Genomic DNA, 25,112 nt, shown 5'->3' on the forward strand with positions numbered 1-25,112 from the left:
CCATATGTTACATTATACCATAATTTGTTCGTGAACTCGAGGGAAAATGATTTGTGAACTCTGGTACATTATACCATAGAGGCCAAAGGGCTCCCCTCATAACTAAATGGTTTTACCTATTTACAACCCTCAAGAAAAATACTGTATGCATTCAGATACAGACACACATGCCCAAGTAAACTGTTTGCTCTAGACTACTTTCTTAAGATAATCTAGTTCCTATACGGTATCATGATGATTTCCACCTCCACTCACAAACCACGTTGGCATCCAGACTACTCCCAAGAGGACTCATAAACCCTCTATAAAGTAGTTACTGGTTACAGACCAGATAAAGACAATTTTGGGTCAGGTAGCTGTTTTTATTACATTCTGAAGTAATGTTAAATACTATAGTTTCTAGTATAATTTTTGTTTAGAAATAACAAAAGATTTCCACACTTGTCAATTTGTTATGGGAGAACATAGCAACATGCAGTTATGTTGTTATTGATGAAGTACAGGGCTTGAAGTAAACTTTTTTCTTTGGTAGTCATATTGAGCTACCAATTGGTAATCCAAGGATGGTGACCAATAGTCCCATATTCCTAAACTGAAAACAGAGTTCCTCCATTGGAAATATCTTTGTTAATAAGATACTTTCACATCCATAAATCTTCCATCTTTTAAATCATTGCATAATCAATGGTACATTGTAGCCTGAGTGGGCTACAGCTACACATTGTGGTAGCCCTATGACATTAATTGGTAGTCTGTGGACATGGAACTACTATTACTTTCGAGCCCTGAAGTATGATAATGCATGAGCTCGTATCATAATCTTAATATTATAATTATGATGACGTTAAATATTTTCACATGATGTAACTTAAGTTTTATCACACTCACAGTTCTCTGTGTGCTGCATAAAAGAATTAGATCAATTAAATTAGTAACTTATTTAGGTTTAATAAAAAAAATTGTGTGGTTCCAATTATGCTCAATTTTGGAATATGGTAGGTTTATTTATTTATTTTTTTTATACATTTTTTTCACATAAGGGTGTCTAGTTCAGATAGTTATGTGTTTCTGTTTTTACCACATGGACTCTGTGCTTTTGGTTTCCTATCATCAGATGTACAGTCATTACAGTTTTATATTGTCTTTTTAAGTTTATGTCAGTTTCCGCACTCACCATTTCTTGCGAGGCTTCACGATTTTCGCGATTTTATTATTATTTTTCTCGAATACATAAAAAAAAAATAAGGGTCAGTGTGAAAAACTAGGTGGGGGTCGGGTAATCAGAATCAAACAACTTTTTTTATTTGCCCTAAGTAGAATACTGTGGGTACTAATTAATATATGCAAATAAAAATTACATCCCCAAAACATATAAACTCAGCTTGTGCCCTTTAATTGAAGGAGCACTGTGTAAGGATGCCCCAGATTCAAGAAGTGAGGGTTAAACATTGCCATTTGATTGATCCCAATCTGAAGGCAGTATAAATGTATATGAAGCAATCAACAATATGGGTGTAAAAGAGTTCATATTATTGACACTCTAATGGTCAAGTCAATTTCAAATTGTACAAAATGTAGGTTTACCCTCAGGTTTTTTCAGAGACCTGTGAACTCCTCCAAACTGGTGATAGCTAGCTTATAATGAACATAGACCATGAACTTATCACTGTATATCAACTGGTTTGTTTAGTGTTAAGCATATCAATATTATATATCAAGACTGTAACAACGGGGAAACTGCAGTTTGAATTCTCATTCTCCGTACTTGGGAAAACTTCTGTTTGAATTTTCAGTACTTGGCAATAGCATATTAGCATTTTGCCACATCCTAGTGGGTCAAAGTAGAACAAGAAGGTTGACTTATTCTCAGTACCTGCAATACCATATTACTATTGCACTTCATGCTAGAGGGTCTAGAACAAGAAGGTGGGTAACACCAAGACAACACCATTTCTACTGTGATGTAATTACTCCTGGATGGAGTACAGACAATGATTGATGTATCATTTTTACAGTTCAGCCAGTATGAAATTAAAATAATGATAATCTGTATAGCATTTCCATTTTTTTTTACTCATGATGGTTTCAATTGTTCACAAACTATGGTGTCTTTCATCTCAGATCAATACAGAAAACTATTCAAGGGAATATATCTCATAGTATTAAGTATAGATAATATCATAATATCTTAATTGTGCAATATTTTTACCATATTTCCGTTTTTATATTTTATAACATTTTGTAAGCAGTAAATGGTGGCAGGGTTTTATTTGTAATAAACAATCATAATATGTATGTATGTATGTCTTTGCTTGTGTTATGGATGAATGTCAGATATCTACAGTTACTGTATGTATGTACACCAGTAAACCCCCCCCCCCCCTCTCTCTCTCTCTCTCTCTCTCTCTCTCTCTCTCTCTCTCTCTCTCTCTCTCTCTCTCTCTCTCTCTCTCTCTCTCTCTCTCTCTCTCTCTCTCTCTCTCTCTCTCTCTCTCTCTCTCTCTCTCTCTCTCAAACACATAATCTGTATTAAATTTGCCAACTGTCATAATGATGCAACATTCAACAATCCTCTTGCTAAATCTTCATTTAATTTTAAATCACAATATAATCAAATACATAAATGAATAGAATATGAAGGCACGAAACTGCTTTGGCTGTTTATTAGTAGGCAATCTCATTGAAATGTGACGTGGTGATCATACAACTCAATTTATTTATTTAGTTATATTTCTTTCATTTATAAGTTTTTTCCGTTGTTTTTCTGGGAGGGAACACCGCCTTCCCATGATCACTCTTAGAAGAAAAAAAAACGAAGTAAAAAAGACAATAAACGAAGGAAATAGTAGTAAATAAGAAATTTAATCGCTTTCTCCACATCAGATTTTATTTGGATTGATTAATAGGTTGCAGTCATAGAGACAAGAAGTATTTGTTAGAATTCTTGTCTACAGACTCAAAATATAAAAATGTTGTCTAATACTTCAACATATTTTCCCTAGTTGTATTTGTAAATTTTATCTGCAGAATTCGAGTAATATTTTCCTAAGGAAAACAACAAACTTATTAATAATACGTACCCCTGTGGTTGTAATGTACCGGCTGGGATACAGGATGTGGACACTGGATCAGGATCACGGGCCAGCTTGATTCGAGCGCCACCAAGCGTTCAAACAATGAGAGGGAATATCCCTGTGACGACATCAAAGATGGAGGACCGTCGGCATCCTCACACTCAGGACGGATCGTTTTCCTTTACTTCGCCAACCAGGCTTTTATCCAGACACACTGGGAGTTTTGAAAGTGGTGACGGTGACCAAGAACGTCAGACAATGAGTTCCCATTCTTCCCAAAGTGATCAAAGTCTACTTCGCGGTCAAGAAGAAACAATCTTGCAGAGTTCTAAGTTAATGCTTTCACAGGTAATCATGACTAATGTTAATGTTTGAATTTGTATCAAATTGATAGTCTTGCTGGTAAACGGAGTTAGTCGGGACTCAAGTCTAAGAATCCCCCTTTCCTTGGGGACAATATCAGTGTTGAGTCCTGTACACCGTTTTCAGCAGCACCAGTATCAAATCGACCGTCTAATGTTTACGGGCTTTGGTTTTGAGTGATACCGCATGACGCGAGTTCACGACATTAGACAAAAGTGCGAATAAGCGTATTGTTCAGTAAATTATATATACCACCTATACATGAGCCATTCTAAGTGTCCACCCATTGAAGGGCTATGTTAGGGAGTCTACAATTCCCATCCCTAACCCGAACTCCCTAGCTTGCCCATTGTTAATGATTCTTGCCTAACCTAACCCTGCATTATTATCTATCATATTGAGGTAAGCGTACATCGGTATACATGTATGTATTCATAATATTGTCTATACCAATTACAGGGTCCACCAATATCACCTGATGCCCATACGTTATCACCACCACATATATCAACATCTACCTTCCCTACACTGTCACCAACCCTGGATCACCATAGCGATGTCGGACACACAGCGTTATTCCCAGTACTGGATAGTGTGACTAGTCTACCAGGAATGCAGATGTCAGAACACATGGATCAAGGGTTAGTACCAGTATATGCACCAGGAAATCTATTTCAAGAATAGTTTTTAGTGGGAATAAACCACATGGAAAACATCACTCCAATACCTCCATATATGGTTGTAGTTACCTACCCGCCGTAGCTCCAGCCATGCTTTACGCAGTAACTCACAGAACGAAATTTACTTACACCAACCACTCAGCAATACTGCTTATTATGGTGACAGAGCATTCTCAATTTGTGCCCCACACTTGTGGAATGCTCTGCCATCGTATCTGCAGAGTGTCACTACATTCCAGGCATTTAAATCAGGTCTTAAGTTAAGACCTATTTCTTCAATAAGACTTTAGCTTGATTTTTTTGTACTCTTTTTCCTGTGCTTTGTAAAACGCATCGTGATAGTTATATGGAATGCGTTATATAAGAAAATTAGATTAGATTAGATTAGATTTTTTCTGTTAACTACCTGACAACTTGTGACAAGTGAGAAAATGATAAGTCTGAAATTTGTGTAACTACTGCACAAATATTTGAATAATTCTTAGCTTCCAACCTGAGTCTTAGGTCTTCTTTGGGGATGTGATATGATTTGTAACTTAATTATGATAATAAATCTCGTTCTGTAATACTTCACTTTTAACCAACACAAAATACAGTCATGTGGGCACTGCATTATATCAGTTATTTTTGTAGCCACACAATATCTCAGAAAAAAAAAAATTTGTTTAGAAATTTTGTACCTGGAGTCTTTTAAGGCAAAGTTTAGAAGAATGGTCACAACTGATTTCCCAGTGATGTGCCATCCATGAACTAAAATATGGTTACTCCCAAAATAGTTGGGCCTTGTGTTCAGTGCACTGTTACAAATATAACGTTGTAGACACAGGTAGGTGTTTTGGGTTTGAGCAATATAATCTTGTTTGAAAATATGGTGGTACAGTAACAATTCTCATATTTGCTTTTTGTACACAGGGAGTCATCTGGGGCAGACAGTGCCAGTGATAAAGGTGGAATGACATGGCTAGATGCAGCACAGGTATGTAACATCATAAATTATTGATCTTACATGTAATCCATGGAAGGATTTACATTCTGACCATATTTGGACATCTGTTATTGAATTTGTGAGTAGTATAATTAATTGACTATATTTGGGCATCTTGCTGAATTTCTCAATAGTACATGTATAATTAATTGACCATATTTGGGCATCTCTTGCTGAACTTCTCAGTAGTATAATTAATTGCCCATATTTGGGCATGTCTTTCTGAATTTCTCAGTATAATTAATTAACCATATTTGGCATCTCTTTTTGAATCACCCAAGAGTGGTAATAAGTGACCATATTTGGGTACAGTGTATCTCTATTATTAGCATAAAATGTTGATTATATTTAGATGTTTGTGGACTTTATTGGTTCATAATATTGACCATATTTGGATATCCATATATCATAGAGTAAGGACCATATTTTGACATAAGTGTGTGCAATCTGAAGAGATAGATACATTGTATCAATTGTATAGAATGTTGACCTTATTTGGGCATAGCACTCATTCAGATACATTTGATATTTGCATTCCATTCCAGCAAGTATTAGAAGAAGCTGGACAACCTCTGCACATCAAGGAAATCAAAAAGACGATTTTGGAGAGAGGTTATGTCCAATCTAATGCCAAGTCAAGTTTAGAAGCTGTGTTATACAGAGAGACACAAAAAGGAAGTAGGAGGTTTAAAAGAATTGATGGAAGATTTGGAGTTTTTGCACTGTTGGTAAGAAAAACATTCTACATGTACCAACAATCAACTTTAATAATCTTTATTGTACTGGATAGTTCTTTAAGTATGTAAACACTTATCTCCCAAAAAGTCAAGGGCCATCCCTCATGGGTTCAGTGTTAATGCAGGAGGAAACTGAAGTACTCAGGGGAAACCTGCATTGTTCAGTATAGTCAAACTGAATGACAGTCTTCTTACTTACAGCGTAGTAAATTTAATCAAACCCTGAATGGGTTTGAACCCTGGACCGCGGCAGTGGTAAGAGGCAAGTGGTTTAACCACTCTGCCACCGACAACCCTGATACACTGGTACTAGTGGTAGTTGTAGTACCATGCAGTACCATGAGAATTATGTTTGTTCAGATTGTTGTCATAATATATTATTTTGCTAGTTGACATGTAGATAACATTAAAAGTTAAAGTTCATAGTTTGGTTTTATTGATCACAGGCACCCAATGAAAAACACTATGTGGCGCCCTCTAGAGTCCAAATGGAACTATCCCATGGGATAAAGAGAAGATATTCTACTGCAGAAGACAGAGCCAATCAAAATGAACGATATCGACAAAAGTACAAGAAACTGAGAAAGATTGTGAAGTCTATGATTTTTGTAAGTTCATGGATTTATTTTCGCCACGCCACACAGAACTTTAAGTTTGTAGATGTCGGTGTATTTAGCAACCAATAGACAGAAAGATTCATCGTTCTTTAAACTCCACATTTCTGTTGGGTTGTAATCGACAGCAAAGTTGAGCAGCGACAATAGTGAATCTTTCAATCCATGCAACCGATAGAGACACAATAACGAGATGCATCAGCTGATCAGACCAGTTCCCATATCTTTAAATAGATTATTCATAAAACTTAAAAGAAACTACTGAAAACCGACTTGGTTATATTCTAATATACTTTATAATTATCACATTATACACACATAGACATTGGTATTTCACACAGGCAAATGAAAGTACACACCCAGTGACATTACCATTACAGAATCAAGCCATTAGCTAAGGAAGTGGGGTTTCTTATCTTTCTTATCACTGAATAATCTTTGTTGGCAATATTTACAAATGTGATAAAGCACTATATTTACATAACACATCAGGCAAAGCTAAGCTCAATATCTAAGTGTGAAGCCCCTAATGTCATATCAGTTGTTATCAGTTTTACTGACCCATTATCAGTGACATTGCAAATAGCTTTAGAGATGCAAATAATTTTTATGACACCCGACTTGCTGGCTCACCAAGTCAGGAAAGTTGCACTTGCAAAGAATCCGCCATGACTAGTTCTGACCATTGCAAACAATTTATAGGAATCCATTGATTTGACAAAGTGTTATTGACTTGATTTATTTTATAGGAGAATGCAGCTATATGTGATGAAGTAGCAAAGACACAAGAAAAACTGACCAAGACAAAAGAGGAAAGAAAATTCCTCCTCAAAAGATTATTTCAGTACCAAACTCTCAGTGATGTTGCCTCACTATCAAATACAGCACAGCATTCTGGGATGTCAACACCACAGTCAGCCATGTTCGGGGGCCTAGGAGAGGCTAGTTCAGCCCATACACTGAATACACAAGGAAGTAGTGGTGGGTCAGGTGGGAGTGGGTCAAAACATAAAGACAGAAGTGGAGATAAAAAAGACAGAAGTAAACAAAAGAAAGATGTCAAAACAGGTATACTTGTTATTGCCATACTAATTTTATGAAACTTATTTATTACTCTGATAATTGAGACATCGGTTTACCACAAAAAATAGACACAAAGTAAAACTATTAAGTATTATCAGAATATGTTGATACAACAGCGATAAAGTATTGAATCGATGTTGATTTAATTATATTCTCAGTAGGGAGACATCTCAGAAAAAGTAGTTTATTTAGAGTTCCATGAACTTTCTGCAGTGTTGTTTTGGGACTTCGAATGTTTACACTATCTTGATTACAGGGTGATTAGAATTGCATAACAGATGAACGGCTATCACCCACTTGTGTAATCTACCACATTGAAGAACAATAGATTTAGTTTGCATCTATTTTAGTAAACCAAAGGCTGGATTATCAGTATTGCACTTTTTGTCTGTCCATCCAATTAATTTATAGAAATAAAAATTGAGAGACTAAGAATCAGAAAAATGATAATAGTAATTCTTCTCACTTTTCATTTCCACTCATTTTCTTTTGAATCTTCAGAAATGTCATCAAAGAATAAATCCAGAACAAAAAGAAAGAAACCGACAGATGTAAAGAAGTTAGTGACAACTATACCACTAGACCCTACAGGTTAGTAACAACTATACCACTAGACCCTACAGGTTAGTAACAACTATACCACTAGACCCCACAGGTTAGTGAAAACTATACCACTAGACCCCACAGGTTAGTAGCAACTTTACCACTAGACCCCACAGGTTAGTAACAACTATACCACTAGACCCCACAGGTTAGTAACAACTATACCACTAGACCCCACAGGTTAGTATCAACTATACCACTAGACCCCACAGGTTAGTGTCAACTATACCACTAGACCCCACAGGTTAGTGTCAACTATACCACTAGACCCCACAGGTTAGTAACAACTATACCACTAGACCCCACAGGTTAGTGACAACTATACCACTAGACCCCACAGGTTAGTAACAACTATACCACTAGACCCTACAGGTTAGTAACAACTATACCACTAGACCCTACAGGTTAGTAACAACTATACCACTAGACCCCACAGGTTAGTAACAACTATACCACTAGACCCTACAGGTTAGTAACAACTATACCACTAGACCCTACAGGTTAGTAACAACTATACCACTAGACCCCTCAGGTTAGTGACAACTATACCACTAGACCCCACAGGTTAGTGACAACTATACCACTAGACCCCACAGGTTAGTAACAACTATACCACTAGACCCCACAGGTTAGTATCAACTATACCACTAGACCCCACAGGTTAGTGTCAAATATGCCACTAGACCCCACAGGTTAGTGACAACTATACCACTAGACCCCACAGGTTAGTGTCAAATATACCACTAGACCCCATAGGTTAGTATCAACTATACCACTAGACCCCACAGGTTAGTGACAACTATACCACTAGACCCCACAGGTAAGTGATAACTATACCACTAGACCCCACAGGTTAGTGTCAAATATACCACTAGACCCCACAGGTTAGTGTCAAATATACCACTAGACCCCACAGGTTAGTGACAACTATACCACTAGACCCCACAGGTTAGTGTCAAATATACCACTAGACCCCACAGGTTAGTGACAACTATACCACTAGACCCCACAGGTTAGTACAACTATACCACTAGACCCCACAGGTTAGTGTCAACTATACCACAAGACCCCACAAATTGATAATAATTATATCACTAGACCCTTTTTTTAATAATTACTGTAACCCAAAGACAAGATACTCGTTGGTCACAATACTTCTGTCTTAGTTAATGAGGTGTAAAAGAAGTAAATGAAGACAATTATGTGATTCAGAAGTAGACAAACATAATATGTAGACTGTACTGTTATAGGCTGAAATGACATCGTTTCTGTCTGCAATGTCATTTTTAAAAAAAGTAACCAAAGATACTTTGGCAAGAAAATCTACAGGGAAATAGAAGTAAATTGTCATAATTTTACCTTTTTTTCATGTAAAAATATTTAGGTTCAGCAGCTTAAACTAGGGTCGGTTAGCTTATCGGAAACACACTATTTTTTTTATTTCTCTCCGTTTCAAACCAGTATGATCACCTAATTCTTATTTACAACCATCTTGTCTACATCCCTTTCCAGGAAAACCTATATTTCCCATCGTCCTAGGGGGTCTTACTGTTCATAGTCTTGGTGATATCCAAGCCAAAGCTGGTTTCCATGACGAGGACTACATCTTTCCCGTAGGATTCTGTAGTACAAGAGTGTTTGCCAGTTTTAACAACCCAAGTCAGAAATGTCTGTATACTTGTAAAATATTGGATAATGGAATCAGACCAAAGGTAGGTAGTCCCAAGTATTTACCTGTTTTGAAAATAAATATATAAGTATTGGATAAGGGAATCAGACTACAAGGAGGAAACTGGAAAATAAGGAAAAGAAAGTCAAGATACTCATTGATATTTCCAGTTCTGTCTGTCTGTCTCTGTCTGTCTGACTGACTGATTCCCAGTTCTGATTTCTGTCTGTTTCTGTCTGTCTCTGTCTGTCTGTCTGACTGACTTCCAGTTCTGTTGTCTGTTTGTCTGTCGGTCTGTCTGTCTCTGTCTGCCTATCTGTCTGTGTGTGTCTGGCCCTGCGTGTGTGTGTCTGTGTGTCTGTGTATTTTACATACATGTCATGTTTATATATATATATATATATATATATATATATATATATATATATATATATATATATATATATATATATATATATATATATATATATATATATATGACAGCATTTCAGATATTTAGATGTATGTACTTGACATCATCACAAACTTCGTGTGCGACTTTAGTAACTTTCCACTCCATAGACTATTTTATAGTGTCACATTACTTGTCTTGCCATTGTTTGTATACAATAATAAATCCAGAAACCAGTTCGCAGCCACATATCATTTATTTACACAATGAATATTGCCATGGTAACAATATTTTACCTTTTTTCTGTAGTTTGAGATTGATCCTGAAGATGGTCCAGACCATCCCATAATATGTTCTTCTGCCACAGAATGCCACAAGAGACTTCTTAAAGCTATTAACTTATCATTGTAAGTAGTGATCATTAATTGTGACTGATTTCAGAGAATAACCCTTTCAGGACTAGAAACTTTCCCGCCAAAATTTTTGAACAAAAATTCTTGTTTCTCTGTAATTTTTGGAAAAAGATCAACTTTATTTTAGACCAGAATTCAAGAAATATTACTTCCCATTGAAGTAATATTCTTAAATTTTAGAAAATGTTCTTACAATCAAGTTTCTATTTATTCCAATGTCGTCTCTAGGAATGAAAGGGACTAAACGCCATCAATGACAGAAACCATTTTCCTAATCAATTCAGGTATGGTCAGGTGACAGCCATCCTTTGAGCACATGCAAAGTAAAACCATTTATACATATAGAACAGAATGCATGGTATGATATGTTCAGGTGTTAACCTAAAATTTCTGTATCTCGCCGATATTTCCTTTGAAAAAGAATATTTAATCGAAACGTCGGATTTTACATCTATTCATACGGACTGATTTATAAGTTCCATATGCATTTCAGAATACACGGTGTTGTATTGGGAAGCACATGATGCGTCTTGTTATCTGCAATAGGTCCAATTTTTATTTCTTTGTCAAGATAGAAGTGTTCATGCATGTTTTGTTTTTTCACAAGCTGAGTGTATACATGATTTGGCGATTTTTACTACATATTTAAAAGGTACTCACATTATTGTACTTACTAATGCACCACTTGAAATTGACAGAACTCAAACCTTGTATTAAGATATAGCTCATAAACAATCCGATGATGTAATTTATAATATCAAAAAAATGTTCAGGAAATTCCTACTATGCAGTCAACTGTTCTAGCAATGCCAGAAGACAATTGTAATGTTATAGAAGACAAACATCAACATTATACTGGAATGTGGTTTTATTTAACTATTTTCACTTGAGTGAAAAGATTAAAAGCTCAGCTTGTGCCACTTAAATTTTACTGTATCATGTGATATATCCAGACTGCTTACACTTCATCTAAACACAATGGTTCTTATCAAGTTGTTATTTTTATTATCAAATTGTGATTTTTATTGACTTCACAGAGGTAGAGACTTACTAGCAACAGACCAAGGATCAGGGCCGGAATTTTTTGGGTTTTCCCATCCAACCATTCAAAACCTGATCCAGAGTTGTCCAGGAGCAAGGAAGTGTACTGAATATAAATGGAAAAAGTTTGAGCCATGTAAACCAACGGAAAGAGACGATATGATTGCCAGTATGAGTGAAAATGATAACACAATTAGTTTTGATGCATTTGTGAAAACAAAAAATATTGGTTTAGGTGAGACACTAGAATACTTGTGTTACTGAATATATTTTAGGAATAAACCCACTATATTTAAATTGGCAACCAGACTTTTAAAAATGAGATTTTTTAAATTAAGTTTTAAGTCAAGCTTATTTGTGAATGTCATATTCAAATTGACTTCTATGCTTTTGATGTTGAATTATTAATTAACAATAATATTTTATACTTTTCATAATTGTACAGAAAGAGAAAGAGAATTGTATGTTCAAAGTCAACTTGCTGCTCTAGAGGGAAGTGCCAGCAGTCTTAGAACTCTCCTAACTACAGGCATGCCAGCCTCAATATCGTCAACTCAAATGACATCACCACAAAGTTTGATGACATCACCACCAGTATCTATTATGTCACCAACCAGTCTTATGACATCACCAGAACTTATGATGTCATCACCAAGCCAGTTGTCATCAAATACATCAAGAGAATAATTAAATTGTGTGTTTAAATGTGACAGTATGCAAAGTGTGAACTTAAAATGACATCACCGAGTCACCAACACTTTCTATGACATCACTGACAATATTGATGACATCATTAAAAGTGATCATGACATCACAAAGCTACTTCTCAAAACACTCTTTTTTAAACTGTGTTTATTGGTTTTGGACTTACAACAACATCACTGCCAACAAGTTCAACAATATAATGGCAAGCCATCAATTTTTCAAAACATCAATCTTATTAATTAAACTACAATATGTACTTTCATCAATAATGTAACCATGTGCTATGTTTTGAACATTTGATGACATCAACACAAATATCTATGACATCATTATTGGTCCTGATGCCAACCAATCAATGTACTCTACACCTGGACATTTTCATTTAAGTCTTGTTTTTCGCATATTTTACTGGAAAACGAAAAACACAAAAATAAGTAGTGACTAAAATGCCTTCTTGTACATGAATACAATGTACCAGTCTGGTAATTAGTAAAAAATAAATAGTGACTAAAATGCCTTCTTGTACATGAACACAATGTACCAGTCTGGTAATTAGTAAAAATAAATAGTGACTAAAATGCCTTCTTGTACATAAACTCAATGTACCAGTCTGGCATTTAGCATAAATTCATCTTTGCGAACTAGTTGAAGAGAGTAAACTGCAACATTTTTGTAGTGGGAATATATCTCAAGTTTGTAGTAAATGACGTCACCAATTAACAGTATGATGACCAACACTTCATGTGTACATTTAGATATTATTGACCAATATTTTTCTTTGTTCAGTCAAGGAAAATATGAGTGACCTAAGGGGCCTTGTCACTATGAGTTGTAAGATGATTAGTGACAAAACCCTTTGGTGACGAGTATTTCTGGCTGAACAAAGAAAAATATTAGAGAATAATATAATTATACCTCCTCAAGTATAATTTATGAAAAATCGAGAAAAGTAATGTCAATTTAGAACGTTTTGACTCATATTTTGAATACCACAGAACCAGTGACACAGAAACAGATTGTTGAAATGTAAAAATGACAAGGGTATGTATAATCCATATTTTCTATTCAAAGACAACATTCTGACTTGTGTGTGTGGTATAATTAGTGATATCGCTACACAAGTGGACACTGTTATGTGTGTGATGTGTTGAACTATTGATAACCCCTAACGACACACAAACCAATTCTTTGTTATTTTACTAGGTACTTTCATAGATAGCTGAATTCAAAACTCTGGTCAGCTGTATTGTAACTCCCCACATAAAATGTCAGAATTAATTCAAAGGTAAATAAAACATCACAATTTATTGAACAATAGTTATGTGATAACAATTTTATGTTACGATAGAATTTCATAATGTATAGTTGGTCGTGTGTTGTACATGTATAAATTGTGTGCATGGCAGTATCACCCAAGTTATCAGTTGCTATCAGTTGTTTTGGGTTAACATTCCCCACAAGACACTGGATGTATTTCAGGAACATGGTCCAGTTACCTACATAAATATTGGTTCGCTGACATGTACCTATACCAAAGTGTTGGCCGATAGTTGACCTGGAGTTGTATGTAGAATTCAATCGGCTATAAATTACCTTTTTGTTGTTCGTTCTCTCTCTCTCTCTCTCTCTCTCTCTCTCTCTCTCTCTCTCTCTCTCTCTCTCTCTCTCTCTCTCTCTCTCTCTCTCTCTCTCTCTCTCTCTCTCTCTCTCTCTCTCTCTCTCTCTCTCTCTCTTCTCTCTCTCCCCCCCCCCAACACTATGGTATCTGTACTGTGTATATGTATACTTGTAGTAAAAATAAAAGGACGTGTACCACGTATGTCTATAAAGTAACACTGTACATGTATGTAGGGCAAATTTGATTTTATGGGTAAAGGTGACTGTGTTTGAGGTTAAAAGTTGACCTCGTGTAACCTCGCTGTGGTCTTCACATCACATGCATCAGTTTCAGCTTCTTTAGCCATGTCATGGCAACCATTAATTTGTTTGTAACTGATGAGTGAGGTCACATCTAGACACAGGATCATATTGGGACATTGCAGTGTCACCTAATCTCACAGCTACAAAAATGTTTTGGAACTTGGCAAAGTGCGATGACATTTACATTGTATATCACCTATGTCTACAACACCACAATTTTTCAGTCAAAATATTGCCTAGTAAACTGTATGCGTTTGTGTGCAGTTTATGGGACCAAAATATTGCCTAGTAAATTGTATGTGTTTGTGTGCAGTTTATGAGACCAAAATATTGCCTAATATTAAGGGACCGGACAGAATTTACGGCGCGTGGGGGGGGGGGGGGGGGGGGGGGGGGAGAAATTATCTCTGACTTGGTTTTTTTCCTTGCCCCCCCCATCCACTGTGACCAAAATTTCACAACCCCCCTTTCAAAGGTATAAAAATTTCACAGCCCCCCCCCCTCAAATGTATAAAAATTTCATGGCCCCCCCCCCAAAAAAAAAAAGAAAGAAAGAAAAAAAGAAAAAAAGTGCACAATATCCTGCCACCTACAATAACTAAAAAGAGTACACATTTTTTTGTTACTGTAGCACAACTGTAATATTTCTTTTGGTACTACTATTATGTTACTATTTCAGCCCAAACAACTTAGTAGTTGTAGAGGAAGTTTTTTAGAAAACAAAACAAAATAAAACATTTTGACCATACATGTAATCATACACATGTATAATCTTGTTTATTTCCCAACTAGACACCATAAGTAGTCATCACTTAATACCATGGCATTTGATGTGGTGGTCATTCACTGATACATACACAGAAACACAGACACAGAGTAAACACACATTCACATGCGTGATTTGTGAAAAAACTGTAGTGGGGACATTTGTGGGGAGTATCTAAGGACATCACATCACCTACATAGTGTATTCAAATATCTATTTATACTCATAACACAATAACTATCTAATGTCAGACATTTGTGATGTCATGAAGTGCTAGCAAACTAAGGATTTTATGCACACTGAGGTCTGACAAATATAGCTTTCACTTTCCTACACCAAATGCATTACCAATACACATGTAAATGTAAATTAATCTTGAGTAGTGTTTTTATGCTTCACTAAATAGGTACATACAAACGTACACACTTCCATTTTAATACATAAATGAAAGTGTAGACATTCAATATTAAAGGCGATATCAAGTGCTATCTCATGCATTGCTAAATTTTCTAACATATTAATTTTTTTCAATGACAAAATATTTCGCGGACCCCCCTTTCAAACCATGAGAATTTTCATGGCCCCCCTTCAAGCCTCCCATTTTTTTCATGCCCCCCCCAATTTCTCCCCAGCCCCCCCCCCCCTGCCGTAAATTCTGTCCGGTCCCTAACTGTATGTGTTTGTGTGCAGTTTATGTGATCAAAATATTGCATAGTAAACTGTATGTGTTTGTGTGCAGTTTATGATGCCAAAATCATGTCGGGTGGGGAAACTAGAAGCGAGCTGACAATAATTAAAAATTCTTTTGATATCAAACATAACCTGATAAAACCCAACCAACATTACAAACAGTATGTTCTTGTTTTGCCAAACTTGTAGTTTTACGAACTAGAATAACCATTATGACCGGTACAATACGTGTAATTGAATGAATTACCAAGTAAGAATGAAAAAAATTAAGGGAGGGGGATCGATCCGGGAGGGAGGAAGGAATAAACGAACGAAGTATCGGAACAGACAAACGAATTAATTAATTAATTAATCAATCAATCAATCAATCAATCAATTAATTAATTAATTAATGAGTGGGTAGGTAAAACAAAATTTATCTGAAATATCTCATCAACCTTTACGCTTAGAAGGTCTTTGAAAATGCACCAGAGCATTGAATAGTTGCCTAATAAAAAAATGTTGGTTCCAGTTACTCGACCCCGCCTAGTTTTCCATGCCGACCTTAACGAAAAAAAATGTAGTAAAATCGCGTAAATTGTGAAGTCTCATGATCACAAGAAACAGTGGATGCGGCGGAAACTGGCATCAACTGATAAAGACAATATAAAACTGTTCTTCCAATCTGCAATGGCTGTACATCTGATGAGAAGAAACCAAATAACACATACAGAGACCATATGTGGAAAACAAAGGTGTATATATAATAAGATAAAAGATCTACCTAAAATACAAAATTTAAAGATAACTTACTTGACTTTGTAAAATTGTATAGAAAAAAAGCCATGGCAGGTACTATATAGGTACCGCGTACCGTGGCACCGTTATGAAATGTATAATGGTTCTAAAGTAACAACAATTAATTATCCCAAGAACAATGCACCATTCTAGTTCTCTTATATGTCATTTGATAAATTTGAGAGCAATGAAACAACGTAACTTACTAGACATTCGCGCAAAACTGCCCTTGCCCTCCCCCCCCCCCCCCCTGCACCAGTTTACATGACACCAGTACAGCACGCATAGCATGATGGGAATATGATTTGACCTTTGACCCAAGAGTGTGCTGACATAATACATGTAGCACTGCACGTTTCTGCAGATCTGCAGAGTAGCGACGACGAGACGAGCCAACCATCATACAAATTATCACACATACACACAACGTACCTATACCAGTATCCAAGAACACAACGCCAGTGATTACCACTGCAAGTATGAGTATTCTAGCACGATGTATCTCCCAGTCGGGTTATCGGCTGGCCAGAGAAACTTTCAAGTTGAAATTACTGTGTAAAACACCCCCCGTCGTCGGAATATCTGAATTCAGCCGATGTTTGTCAACGTCATTACCGGATAATTTACTGTTTCGGCAGGTACGTCTGTTTTGATTTTATAAGACGCCAGCCTCTCCTCCGCCAATATACTTATCTGTGTTTGAAGTAACAGTTTTTATCGTGTTCTTTGCGTCCGATTATGATATGTGTGTGTGGGGGGGGGGGGGGGGGATACAAACCTAGTAGTAGTACATGAGTATGGGGCACATTATTGTTATCAATATCATGACCATTGTATTGACACCGGGTGTTACTTTCATAAATCATATGATATAGTGATTGGGATGGGTGGTAATTCCAGAATTACGTTTGTCTTCAGCTAGCAAATCGGTTTGCTCGTAAAAGTTTTTTGTTATTGCTTTTTTTTTCATTTCCCTTCTTTGCGGATCTCATAGTGTCAGTTTTGGCGACCAAGGCTATTTATACTTCGAGTATTACCCTATAATCACAATGTTATGTAATCTACAGATATCCACCACTTTAAGTTGTGCAACTACCAGTGTTGACCATATTTAGTGCAATGTGATATTTACTTGATTTACGGACAATGCACTGATTCCAGGACACTGCAAGTCACATGACTAAAAATAGTAGGCGCTGTCCGTCTACACCAATCACACTGTAGTGTTAGCATGACGTCAGTGGGTATACAGCTGGACGTGTAAGCTAATTAGTAACTGTGTTTATCTGTTTGCCTATACAGTATAGCAAGGACTTGACAGTAAGAAGCTGAAAGAAACAAACAAATAATCTAACTGACTAACTAACTCAGCTGTATCACAGATGATATTAAAAAAAAATAGTTATTTTTATTGATTGTTTTATTAATTTTTTTTATATGGGCCTTGAGCCTGATCCAAACAATAAAAAAATGTATCCAATAAATATAATAGTGCCTATCAATCTTGCATTCTCAACTGTTTCATATTTCACCAGCAGTCCTATAAATAAAATATCTCCCACCATGTTCTATTTCAATTATTTCACCAGCAGTCCAATAAATGAAATATCTCCCACCATGTTCTATTTCAATTAGTTCACCAGCAGTCCTATAAATGAAATATCTCCCACCATGTTCTATTTCAGTTATTTGACCAGCAGTCCTATAAATAAAATATCTCCCACCATGTTCTATTTCAGTTATTTCACCAGCAGACCTATGAATGAAATATCCTCCACCATATTATATTTGTTAGTTCACCAGCAGTCCTATAAATGAAATATTTCCCACCATGTTCTATTTCAGTTATTTGACCAGCAGTCCTATAAATGAAATATTTCTCACCATGTTCTATTTCAGTTATTTGACCAGCAGTCCTATACATACACATATCTGTTAGCTGATACAGAAAAGAAGGAAGCCATTTTGATTGATCCTGTATTTGAATTAGCAAAGAGAGATGTTCAGCTAGTGCAAGACTTAGGGCTGAAATTAGTGTATGCACGTAAGTATATAAATACTGTCTATAGCAACAAACAGATAGATATATAAAATAGTAATAAACCTAATAATAACTTTATTGCCAGGAATTACGAGCTTGTAAAATACTCAAAACTTCTACAAAAAATTAAAATATCAAAAATTATAAGTCAAATGAACCAGAAGTACATGTAGTGCATAGAATTACAAATTAAATTTCTGGCTAGGGCTGCAAAATTAGTTCCTAAGAACTAGTTAAGCTTGTGGCTCCAAAGGACTTCACTCGGTGTGATTATGTGGTGCATTTTTGTCAGACTGATAAGTCTGGATATGCGTGGTCTTGGTTACTAAGACTCTCATCCCTGGGAGCTCTTCTCTGAGAGAACCCTGACAAGAGTATTGGGGGAATGACATTCCAACTACTCCATGCCAGATATACAAATGTATCTCTGGGAGCACAGTGTATGATGGAGAATACTTCACATCCAACTGCAACAATTTAGGTGCCTCATAGGAGAGCCCCAGTGGTGAGAATCTGGGTGACAGAGACTAGGATATGCAGGAAGTGACTATAGTCAGCATGCATAAGTATTTTTCAGCATCTGTAGTCACTATGTATGCATATCTAAATACAAATACTGCATTTAAGCTCTTTGTCAGAGAGTCCAAATTCCTCCTCTTACAATCTTAAAAGTCCTAGCTAATAGTATAGTCTAGTTATAGATAGTGTGTGCTACATGTAAAGCTTTGTTATTTTATTAATATATGTGTATAGGTTTTATTTAAACTAGCCTGGAGTTCATGCTGATGTAGCTGTTATAGGAGATGTCTAAATAATAACACAACTGTACATGTACATGTATTGTACAATGTACACCAAAGTTTGAGGTAGCAAATTCACTCTAGCACTGTCCCAACCTCGTTTATTTTGAAGATGGATTAAACTGATCCAGATCATTTTAATCTGCATCAAAGCCACTCCAAACTCACTAGCTTTGATTGATATTACTTTGATTAGCCACTGGTGGTTAATTTGTATTGAAGTCCAATTAACTGATATGGATTGAAGACTACTCAGGGTTTTGGTTTCAAATCGAATCAGATAGCGATGAGCTAGGCCTGGTGGGGACCAACGGGAATGTACTAAATACATGTATTATAGTGTCAATATATTATACCAATTTATCATAATAATGATAATGTTGGTTTCATATAGAGATTTCCCACTGTGCTCAAAGCGCTTTACCAATTGTTATCCTGGCACAGATCTGTAGCAGAATAAGCCCTTTACTTCCTCAACTCCCTGGGGAGCATACAATCCATTGCAGCCTTTATAAGTGCACAGGATTAAAGCATTCACATTGCAACCGCTATCTTATACAGCTGTGTTGAAATGACAGAGGCACAGTCATGGTTCAAAGCTTGCCCAAGGACTTTGCCAAATTTCTAGTACAGGTGACACATGCACTGCATCACGTGCGCACCTCATAACTCTGATAAAAATATTTGTATATCAAAAATCCGAAATCATGATGAATTATGTCAGTTCTGTTTTGTATTAATAGTAACATACTAAGTAGGGTCAAACCATGTCATAAATCCCAACGCAGTTTGTTGTCACTTTGTGTACAGCTGGTTTAACTTTAAGTGGAGTCTAGTCATTATTTATTACATGTTGACAGTTTGTAACTGTTTGTAATCCTTAGTCTAGTATATTACAAATTAAGATTTTAACAGGTTTTGTTGTACATTTGGCAAATGTCTGTCAACTGAGTGAAAATATAGGCCAGACTACGTGCATGAAAGCTGTAAGCTGGCAACAAGCTACATGTATAAGTTCCATAATAATAATAATAATAATAATAATGTTGGTTTCTTATATAGCGCTTTCCCACTCCGTGCTCAAAGTGCTTTACAGTTATTACCCCCATACCTGCTACAAGCTTACAAGCTGCAAGAAATTGTGACAATAGGGAACTTACAAACCCGCCATGTTGAATGTTGCATCATGGGAAATGTGATAATAAATACTAATCATTTAGCATTGTAAACAATATTGTTACATTGTTTATAACCAGGAATGATCAATTCATAGTCACCCTGACTATTGTGGGAGGTTAACTTTATCAGTAGCTCCAGATTAGGTATTACGATAACCTTAGATAATCCCATAGTCCTTTGTGTCTGAGCATGCTCAGTTTGGATTGCAAGTTCCCTATTAGGTTCTCTACAAGTAGAGAACAAGATAGCTCTGCAATAAAGATATAGAGTTTCAGTAATAGCCTGACTTGTAATGGTTGGTTGGTTGTACTACATACATTATGTCTAGCTATAAAAACCATACAATGGTAGAGAAAGTAAGACCATTGACAACAAGGCTATGGGCTAGTCCAACAATTGTCACATGCTTACAGCAAGCCTGTAAGGTTGCAAGATGCCAAGCATACATGTTTTGTTTTTAAGCTCACACTTAAAGGAATCAATCTCTTTTTTACAAGCTTACATAGAGGTGGGGGGAGGGGGGGGTATATCTAGTCTTGCTGCTAGACGTTCGGGCTTTCTTTCGATGCTATAACTATAAGCGAACGAAGTTCGCATGTGAGGGCTTGCCCGAACAGTCTAGCGAATGTCATTTTCAGACCGGACATTCCATTGAGATTACGATAAGCGGTGGGTTGGGCCATATATGCATATATATACTTTAATATATTCAATCTCTGCATGCAGGTGTTAACAAACACATTTATGTCATTACTATGTCTTATCAGTTTATGGTAATTGTGTTTGATGAGTGTGTAGACGTTGTCATTCACACATTTTAGTTAACGCATTGGTGGTTATTTTTACAAGCCCCTCCTTAAGATGAATATGCATGAAAATTTAGCTATTGTCCTCTGTTTGTGCTTGTCGCTAATACGGTTCTCTGATTGGCAGTTATTTATATCCTGATGACATTCGCTAAACCTCGGATGTTCCATCCTCGATAGCATTGTTCGGCTGTGTGTTGTATTTTATCGGAAGAACATCCGAGGGCTAGCTGATAGACTAGGGTATATCTTGATTTTGTAATCAAAGCAAATATTGGTGTATGTAGAACAAAGTTATGTCATTCAATCTATACAGAAATAAAGTATCATTGAAGAAGCTTTCTTCATCAGATTTTAATCACCTAAATCACGGCTTTGTTTAAGGTTCCACTGAGATATGTATTTAGTATATATTTGTTTTTCTAGTTTTGACATTTGCCATCCTTTTATAAATGTACTAGTCTGATATGTTACATGTCAACTCTGCATATCAGCAGTTATGATTTCTGACACCCAAGGTGAACTTTGACCTCTTATCACAGCCACAATAATTTAGTTTTCAGTACATTGTATACCAATAGTGTATATGAGAGAAATCCAGGTAAATTGTATAATTTTCGAGTATGTTTTGCCAAAATTGAATATCCTGTAAACTCATAACAGAAAAACTAAATGCTTTGGCAACAATGCACACGGTAAGACTACATGTGCCTCAGATAAGTGCAAGATGTCTAGCACTGCCAAACAAACTGTATTTTGAAGCATAGATACTTAGCAACAAATCCAGAGAGAGGATGGATACATAAACAACTCATATTGATCCAATTATATCTTTTGCATTAAATCCAACACGTCAGGTGATGTGAAATGACATATCTGTACAGACACTTCACAGAAAATGCAATTAATTATATGTAACTGGTTTACTCAGCCAAAGGCTATGAGATTCATGTTATAACTAAATTCCACACACAGCTATCACTTCTGTGTAATGTATATTGTGATTTGCAGTGAAGATCTGCTATCAATTCTATGTTTGTATGTTGTGACTTGCAGTGAATACACATGTCCATGCAGATCACGTGACTGGAACAGGAGAACTCAAGAAACGTGTAGCATGCCGTAGTGTGATAGCTGAAGTGTCTGGTGCTGATGCCGACATCAAAGTAAAAGAAGGAGATGCTATTATGTTTGGAGAACATGTAAGTTGACAGTCTATGGTGGATGTACCATTACATTGGGATAGATAACATTTAAATTGGTTGAATTTAGTTGGTTAGTTAGTTGGTTAGTTTGCTGGTTGGTTAGTTAGTTGGTTGGTTGGTTAGTTAGTTGGTTGGTTGGTTAGTTAGTTGGTTGGTTAGTTGGTTAATTGGTTGGTTGGTTGGTTGGTTGGTTGTTCTTATTGTTGTAATTAAAAGTATTATTGACCCCTGGCCATACAGCTGGATGTTTGACCCATGTGTACTTAGCAGTCACTATATTTATAGGTATATATTGCTTTTATTGCAGTCACTAAAAGTGTTATCAACCCCCTGGCCATACAGCTGGATGTTTGACCTATGTGTACCTAGCAGTTAGTGCATTTATCGGTGTATATTGCTTTTGTTACAGTCACTAAAAGTATTATCAACCCCTGGCCATACAGCTGGATGTTTGACATATGTGTACGTAGCAGTTAGTGCATTTATAGGTGTAAATTGCTTTTGTTACAGTCACTAAAAGTATTATCGACCCCTGGCCATACAGCTGGATGTTTGTCCTATGTGTACTATCACAATGGTAAAGCAGTTGCTGCATTTACTGGGGATGCATTGTTAATAAGGGGATGTGGAAGAACTGATTTCCAAGAAGGTAATCATAATTTTTATTCCTACTACATTATCTGCTAAACATTTATTCCCTTTCTATAAGGACACTTAAGTAGACATCTGTTACCATGACGTCACTATTTCTCTGAGGCTAAAAGCCAAGGGAGATAGTTACTATATAAAAGCACACAAGGTAATATGACATCTGCTAGCATCTAATATGACATCTGAATAGACCGGCATGTAAAATTTATCAAATCAGATGATGTACTCTATATTTATTGTCTCTTTGAATCAGGTGATTCTGGTCAACTGTATGACAACGTACATGGGAAGATTTTATCATTACCAGCCTCAACATTGCTATACCCAGCACATGATTATAATGGTAAGTTTTACCCAGCACATGATTATAATGGTAAGTTTTACCCAGCACATTAATTTAAGGGTAAGTTTTACCCAGCACATGATTATAATGGTAAGTTTTACCCAGCACATGATTATAATGGTAAGTTTTACCCAGCACATGATTATAATGGTAAGTTTTACCCAGCACATGATTATAATGGTAAGTTTTACCCAGCACATTAATTTAATGGTAAGTTTTACCCAGCACATGATAATAATGAAAAATTTTACTCTATTCTTATCAGAGTAACCCATGGCAACATTTTCGTCACACATAACTGAATGTTTTTATTTGTGGTTTACCTTTAGGTCAAACAGTTACTACAGTTGCAGAAGAGCTCAAACATAATCCAAGATTAACAAAATCAAAAGACGAATTCAAGGAAATCATGAAAAATTTAAACTTGCCATATCCTAAAGCTATTGGTAAGTTTCACCATAGAGGGTGCTATGCACCTGACAAGTGTCATTCAGTTATTACATAGATTTTGCAGTATTAGTGTGTATGGTTTGTTTGTGTTGGTGTTGTCATGGAAATAAAAATAATTGTTCTGCAGCAATCCTAAATAGACTTCTATGCTAAATGCATAGAAGTCTATTTAGTATTACCACATTTCTGCCTTCTCAGTTTTTAGTATACTGAAAATTGTAGTAAAACAAATAGGAGAATCTGCCTCTTCAAGGTAACTTAAAATGGGATATAAAATCCTAACAAGTTAACTACTCTTTTAACAATATCAATTCGTATATGGTAACTTACTTTTCACTGTGTGATACATGTTTCTATTTCATATTATTGTAACATTGCAGACAGAGCATTACCTGCCAACATGGTGTGTGGACTCTATGAGGTGCCAGAACAAACAAAATCATGAAGATATTGGAATACATTTGGTGAGATGCAAAGTTAACAAAGAAGATGTTAAGGGGTTTGGGTAGGGTTGATTTCAACCAAGATGGGGTTGGAGGTACTTTACACCAAATAAAATGTCATGGTATTGAAATGAAAAAGCTGCACCTATTATTATGAACCATGATTTTAATATATAGTGACGCCATAACAATATTTATTGTAATTAACAATTGGTTTTATGTACTGTTATCATAATATATAATTGGGGGGAGGGATGGGATAGGGTCCAAGTTCACTATTTTATATTACAAATTTATTGCAATATTAGTTAAAGTTCAATTTTATACAAGATTGCTACTAGTCCGTAAGGTATTCCATGACGGCGCCCTCACACATCAGTCAACTGTATGCTGGTGAGGGCAAAGCGATTTGAAAATATCTTACAGTCAAGATTGCTACTGAATTCATGAATTGTGTACTTTCCTTCATAATTGATTATCTTCCTTCATAAACAGGTTGACAATGAGTTTGTAATTTTATACAAATATATATCACGAGAAGGCAGTATTTTACAAAATAGTGATCAGCCAATCTTTGGTCAGAAAAGTTGGTGTATCAATAAAAGCTAGTTTTGAATGGAATTCTTACAAATGTGTTGTCTCTATGTTACAAATAGTATACCAAACATAACTTTGCTTGTGTA

At 35.9% G+C, this 25,112-nt stretch overlaps 2 protein-coding genes across 3 annotated transcripts; both read left to right on the forward strand.

The window, feature by feature from the left end:
• The first annotated feature begins 3,219 nt into the window (after positions 1-3,219).
• Positions 3,220-12,470, forward strand: LOC144440176 (transforming growth factor beta regulator 1-like). Of its 2 annotated transcripts, XM_078129459.1 has the most exons (11): positions 3,220-3,422; positions 3,897-4,078; positions 5,030-5,093; positions 5,648-5,830; positions 6,286-6,447; positions 7,203-7,521; positions 8,038-8,127; positions 9,652-9,851; positions 10,509-10,606; positions 11,650-11,888; positions 12,099-12,470. In XM_078129459.1, the coding sequence occupies exons 1-11, from the start codon at positions 3,333-3,335 to the stop codon at positions 12,338-12,340; spliced, it is 1,869 nt and encodes a 622-aa protein (XP_077985585.1). In that variant the 5' UTR covers positions 3,220-3,332; the 3' UTR covers positions 12,341-12,470. The 2 variants fall into 2 exon arrangements, with proteins under 2 accessions (XP_077985585.1, XP_077985586.1); XM_078129460.1 differs by lacking the exon at positions 5,648-5,830.
• A 4,520-nt stretch (positions 12,471-16,990) lies between these two features.
• Positions 16,991-24,607, forward strand: LOC144440277 (persulfide dioxygenase ETHE1, mitochondrial-like). The gene is made up of 7 exons (XM_078129625.1): positions 16,991-17,149; positions 18,411-18,555; positions 22,394-22,539; positions 23,053-23,191; positions 23,447-23,536; positions 23,866-23,982; positions 24,367-24,607. The coding sequence occupies exons 1-7, from the start codon at positions 16,991-16,993 to the stop codon at positions 24,429-24,431; spliced, it is 861 nt and encodes a 286-aa protein (XP_077985751.1). The 3' UTR covers positions 24,432-24,607.
• Positions 24,608-25,112: the final 505 nt, after the last annotated feature.

The sequence above is a fragment of the Glandiceps talaboti genome, chromosome 9 (assembly GCF_964340395.1).
Source record: "Glandiceps talaboti chromosome 9, keGlaTala1.1, whole genome shotgun sequence".
NCBI classification, from domain to species: domain Eukaryota; kingdom Metazoa; phylum Hemichordata; class Enteropneusta; family Spengelidae; genus Glandiceps; species Glandiceps talaboti.